Below are 6,773 nucleotides of genomic sequence, written 5' to 3'. Positions count from 1 at the left end.
TGGCACACCCAAGATGGCGGCCTCGGGAGGACTCCTTCCTGTATAGGAAACTGAGGGAATGGGCCGCTCAATGTGGTGACGTCAATCCGCCATCTTGGGTGTGGACCAAGCCGCCCATAGTCCTGAGGGGGAGAGAGGTAACACCCAAGATGGCGGCCCCGGGAGGATTCCTTCCTGTATAGGAAACTGAGGGAATGGGCCGCTCAATGTGGTGACGTCAATCCGCCATCTTGGGTGTGGACCAAGCCGCCCATAGTCCTGAGGGGGAGAGAGGTAACACCCAAGATGGCGGCCCCGGGAGGATTCCTTCCTGTATAGGAAACTGAGGGAATGGGCCGCTCAATGTGGTGACGTCAATCCGCCATTTTGGGTGTGGCCAAACAAGGGGATTGGTTCGAGATGGAGAGTGGCACACCCAAGATGGCGGCCTCGGGAGGACTCCTTCCTGTATAGGAAACTGAGGGAACGGGACGCTCAATGTGGTGACGTCAATCCGCCATCTTGGGTGTGGACCAAGCCGCCCATAGTCCTGAGGGGGAGAGAGGTAACACCCAAGATGGCGGCCTCGGGAGGACTCCTTCCTGTATAGGAAACTCAGGGAACGGGACGCTCAATGTGGTGACGTCAATCCGCCATTTTGGGTGTGGACCAAGACGTCCATAGTCCTGAGGGGGAGAGAGGTAACATCCAAGATGGCGGCCTTGGGAGGACTCCTTCCTGTATAGGAAACTGAGGGAATGGGACACTCAATGTGGTGAGGTCAATCCGCCATTTTGGGTGTGGCCAATCAAGGGGATACGTTCGAGATGGAGAGTGGCACACCCAAGATGGCGGCCTTGGGAAGACTCCTTCCTGTATAGGAAACTGAGGGAATGGGACGCTCAATGTGGTGACGTCAATCCGCCATTTCGGGTGTGGCCAAACAAGGGGATTCGTTCGAGAGGCAGAGTGGCACACCCAAGATGGCGGCCACGGGAATCCTCGTCCTGCTATAGGCCACTGGGGGGAACGTGACGCTCGGCGTGGTGACGTCGATCCGCCATCTTGGGCGTGGCGCTTAAGTCCAAAGTTCTGTGAGGAGAGGCGTTTTTTCTCCTCAGTCGCCTCAGCGTTTCGCCATTTTCTCTGTTTTGCGGGATATATCTCAGTCCCGGGTTTGTATAATAATAATAATAATAATAATATAATTCAATAATGATGTAGAAGATTCCTGTCAGCCTGAGGCAAGTGTGAAGGTTGCCATTGGCCAGCATTGGTTGGCATTGAATGGCCTTGTAGCTTCAAAGCCTGGCTGCCTGGCTGCCTAGAAAAGGACACGAGTTCTTTCTCTCACCCTGGACATTATTCCACATTTTTATTATTATAATATATATTATAATATAGAATATTACATTGTAATGTTACACAATAATAATAATAATAATAATTGAGTATGAAGATGATAAATATTTAATTATAGGTATGATAATAATAATAATAATAAATGGGAATGATGATATTAAATGTTTAGTTATAGGTATAATAATAATAATAATGGGTATGATAAATATTTGGTGATGATAATAATATATGGGTATGGTGATAATATTTGGTAAAAGGTATGATAATAATAATAATAATAATAATAATAATAATAAATGGGTATGATGATAATAAATATTTGGTTATAGGTATGATAATAATAATAATAATAATAAATGGGTATGATAATAAATGTTTAGTTATAGGTATAATAATAATAATAATAATAATAATAATGGGTAGATGATGATAATAAATATTTGGTTATAGCTATGATAATAGTAATAATAATAATAATAATAATAATAATAAATGGGTATGATAATAAATATTTGGTTATAGGTATGATAATAATAATAAATGGGTATGATAATAAATATTTTGTTATAGGTATGATAATAATAATAATTATTATTGGGTATGATGATAATAAATATTTTGTTATAGGTATTATTATTATTATTGGGTATGATGATAATAAATATTTGGTTATAGGTATAATAATAATAATAATAATAATAATAATAATAATAATAATAATAATAAATGGGTATGATAATAAATGTTTATTTATAGGTATAATAATAATAATAATGGGTAGATGATGATAATAAATATTTGGTTATAGCTATGATAATAGTAATAATAATAATAGTAAATGGGTATGATAATAAATATTTGGTTATAGGTATGATAATAATAATAAATGGGTATGATAATAAATGTTTAGTTATAGGTATAATAATAATAATAATAATGGGTATGATGATGATAAATATTTGGTAATAGATATGATAATGATAATAATAATAAATGGGTATGATAATAAATGTTTAGTTATAGGTATAATAATAATAATAAATGGGTATGATGATGATAATAAATATTTGGTTGTAGGTATGATAATGATAATAATAATAATTAGGTATAATGATAATAAATGTTTATAGGTATAATAATAATAATAATAAATGGGTATGATGATGATAATAAATATTTGGTTGTAGGTATGATAATGATAATAATAATAATAATAAATGGGCATGACAGTGAATATTTGGTAATAGGTATGATAATGATAATGATAATAATAAATGGGTATTATGATAATAAATGTTTAGTTATAGGTATGATAGTAATAATAAATGGGTATGATGATGACAATAAATATTTGGTTATAGCTATGATAATAGTAATAATAATAATAATAAATGGGTATGATAATAAATATTTGGTTATAGGTATGATGATAATAATAAAAATAATAATAATAAATGGGTATGATGATGACAATAAATGTTTAGTTATAGGTATAATAATAATAATATTATTAATAATAATAAATGGGTATGATAATAAATATTTTGTTATAGGTATGATAATAATAATTATTATTATTATTGGGTATGATGATAATAAATATCTTGTTATAGGTATTATTATTATTATTGGGTATGATGATAATAAATATTTGGTTATAGGTATGATAATAATAATAATAATAATAAATGGGTATGATAATAAATGTTTAGTTATAGGTATAATAATAATAATTGGGTATGATGATAATAAATATTTGATTATAGGTATGATAATAATAATAATAATAATAATAGGGTATGATAATAAATGTTTAGTTATAGGTATAATAATAATAATAATGGGTATGATGATGACAATAAATATTTGGTTGTAGGGATTATAATAATAATAATAATAATAATAAATGGGTATGATAATGTTTAGTTATAGGTATAATAATAATAATGGGTATGATGATGATAATAAATATTTGGTAATAGGTATGATAATAATAATAATAATAAATGGGTATGATAATAAATTTTTAGTTATAGGTATGATAATAATAATAATAAATGGGAATGATGATATTAAATGTTTAGTTATAGGTATAATAATAATAATAATGGGTATGATAAATATTTGGTGATGATAATAATATATGGGTATGGTGATAATATTTGGTAAAAGGTATGATAATAATAATAATAAATGGGTATGATGATAATAAATATTTGGTTATAGGTATAATAATAATAATAAATGGGTATGATAATAAATATTTTGTTATAGGTATGATAAAAATAATAATAATAATAATTATTATTGGGTATGATGATAATAAATATTTTGTTATAGGTATTATTATTATTATTGGGTATGATGATAATAAATATTTGGTTATAGGTATTATTATTATTATTGGGTATGATGATAATAAATATTTGGTTATAGGTATGATAATAATAATAATCATAATAATAAATGGGTATGATAATAAATGTTTAGTTATAGGTATAATAATAATAATAATGGGTAGATAATGATAATAAATATTTGGTTATAGCTATGATAATAGTAATAATAATAATAAATGGGTATGATAATAAATATTTGGTTATAGGTATGATAATAATAATAAATGGGTATGATCATAAATGTTTAGTTATAGGTATAATAATAATAATAATGGGTATGATGATGATAAATATTTGGTAATAGATATAATGATAATAATAATAATTAGGAATAATGATAATAAATGTGTATAGGTATAATAATAATAATAATAATAATAATAATAATAATAATAAATGGGTATGATGATAATAAATATTTGGTTATAGGTATAATAATAATAATAAATGGGTATGATAATAAATATTTTGTTATAGGTATGATGATAATAATAATTATTATTATTGGGTATGATGATAATAAATATTTGGTTATAGGTATGATAATAATAATAATAAATGGGTATGATAATAAATGTTTAGTTATAGGTATAATAAAATAATAATAATGGGTAGATGATGATAATAAATATTTGGTTGTAGGTATGATAATAATAATAAATGGATATGACAATGAATATTTGGTAATAGGTATGATAATAATAATAAATGGGTATGATAATAAATGTTTAGTTATAGGTATAATAATAATAATTGGGTATGATGATAATAAATATTTGATTATAGGTATGATAATAATAATAATAATAATTGGGTATGATAATAAATGTTTAGTTATAGGTATAATAATAATAATAATGGGTATGATGATGACAATAAATATTTGGTTGTAGGTATGATAATAATAATAATAATAATAAACGGGTATGATAATGTTTAGTTATAGGTATAATAATAATAAATGGGTATGATAATAAATTTTTAGTTATGGGTATAATAATAATAATAATGGGTATGATGATGATAATAAATATTTGGTAATAGGTATGATAATAATAATAATAATAATAATAATAATAATAATAATAAATTGGTATAATAAATGTTTAGTTATAGGTATAATAATAATAATGGGTATGATGATGAGAATAAATATTTGGTAATAGGTATGATAATAATAATAATAATAATAATAATAATAATAATAATAAATTGGTATAATAAATGTTTACTTATAGGTATAATAATAATAATGGGTATGATGATGATAATAAATATTTGGTAATAGGTATGATAATAATAATAATAATAATAATAATAATAATAATAATAATAATAAATTGGTATAATAAATGTTTAGTTATAGGTATAATAATAATAATGGGTATGATGATGACAATAAATATTTGGTAATATTTATTGGATAATAATAATAAATGGGTATTATGATAATAAATGTTTAGCTATAGGTATGATAATGATAATAATAAAATGGGTATGATGATGACAATAAATATTTGGTTATAGCTATGATAATAGTAATAATAATAATAAATGGGTATGATGACAATAAATATTTGGTTATAGGTATGATAACAATAACAATAATAAATGGTATGATGATGACAATAGTTAGTTATAGGTATGGTAATGATAATAATAATAATAAATGGGTATGATAATAAATGCTTAGTTATAGGTATGATGATGATGATAGTAATAATGATAATGATAATATTTGGTTATAGGTATAATAATAATAATAATAGGGTATGATGATGACAATAAATATTTGGTTATAGGTATGATAATGATAATAATAATAATAATAATAAATGGGTATGATGATGACAATAAATATTTGGTTATAGCTATGATAATAATAATAATAAATGGGTAAGATTATGATAATAAATATTTGGTTATAGGCTTATATTCGGGTCGGCTTATACTCAAGTATGTACGGGAATTATAATATAATCAGTTATAGGTGTGATAATGATAATAATAAAATATTTAGTTATATGTATGCTGGTAATAACAACAATAATAATAGTAAATACTTATGATGATGATGATAATAAATAGTTATAGGTATGATGATGATGATGATGATAATAATAATAGCTTAATTATAGGTATATTTCCGCCCTTATTTTCCCATTGCAGAGCATGCAGGCGCCGCCGAGAGGGGAGTCTCCCTGTGTTTTGGGCATCGACTTGGGCACGACCTCGGTCAAGGCCGTCTTGATGGAAGAGGCACAATCGGGGCCAGCGGTCATCGCAAGCGCCACCGAAGCCACTGGGGCCGCCATCCAGAGCCAGGAGGCTTCCGGGCCCAAGGTAAAAACGTCATTGAGTTGGGAGAGACCCCAAAGGCCATCCAGTCCAAGCCCCTTCTTTATGCACCACCAAAACCTTCCCGACAGATGGCCACCCAGCCTCTGTTTCCTTATCATTCCAGATATGGGTTGGATTAGGTGAGCCTTTGAGGTCTCTTCCATTATTATTATTATTATTATTACTATCTATGAATTGAATTAGGTAAGAGCTTGAGGTCCCTTCCATTATTATTATTATTATTATTATAATTATAATATTTGAATTGAATTAAGTGACCCCTTGAGGTCGCTTCCATAATAATAATGGATAATAATAATAATAATCATATTTATATATGAATTGAATTAGGTAACCCCTTGAGGTCCCATTATTATTATTATTATTATTATTATTATTATTATTACTATATATGAATTGAATTAGGTAACCCCTTGAGGTCCCTTCCATTATTATTATTATTATTATTATTATTATTATTATTATATTTGAATTGAATTAAGTGACCCCTTGAGGTCGCTTCCATAATAATAATGGATAATAATAATAATAATAATAATAATAATAATAATAATAATAATATTTATATATGAATTGAATTAGGTAACCCCTTGAGGTCCCATTATTATTATTATTATTATTATTATTACTATATATGAATTGAATTGAGGTCTCTTCCATTATTATTATTAT

At 27.4% G+C, this 6,773-nt stretch overlaps 1 protein-coding gene across 3 annotated transcripts in view; it reads left to right on the top strand.

Annotated features, from left to right (window-relative positions):
- Window positions 1-6,773, top strand: part of LOC100560102 (tax1-binding protein 3) — a 121,556-nt gene that overhangs the window by 38,700 nt on the left and 76,083 nt on the right. For 2 of the 3 annotated variants that reach the window (XM_062959601.1, XM_062959605.1), the window contains exon 4: window positions 5,910-6,083. In XM_062959601.1, coding sequence (XP_062815671.1) covers window positions 5,910-6,083 — 174 coding nt within the window. Of the gene's footprint in view, window positions 1-1,011; window positions 1,155-5,909; window positions 6,084-6,773 lie in introns of those variants that run through there. The other variant, XM_062959603.1, reaches the window with a different exon arrangement.

The sequence above is a fragment of the Anolis carolinensis genome, unplaced genomic scaffold (genome assembly GCF_035594765.1).
Source record: "Anolis carolinensis isolate JA03-04 unplaced genomic scaffold, rAnoCar3.1.pri scaffold_7, whole genome shotgun sequence".
In the NCBI taxonomy this organism is placed as follows: Eukaryota; Metazoa; Chordata; class Lepidosauria; order Squamata; family Dactyloidae; genus Anolis; species Anolis carolinensis.
The sequence above is the reverse complement of the archived record's forward strand: the minus strand, read 5'-3'. Positions and strand labels throughout refer to the sequence as shown.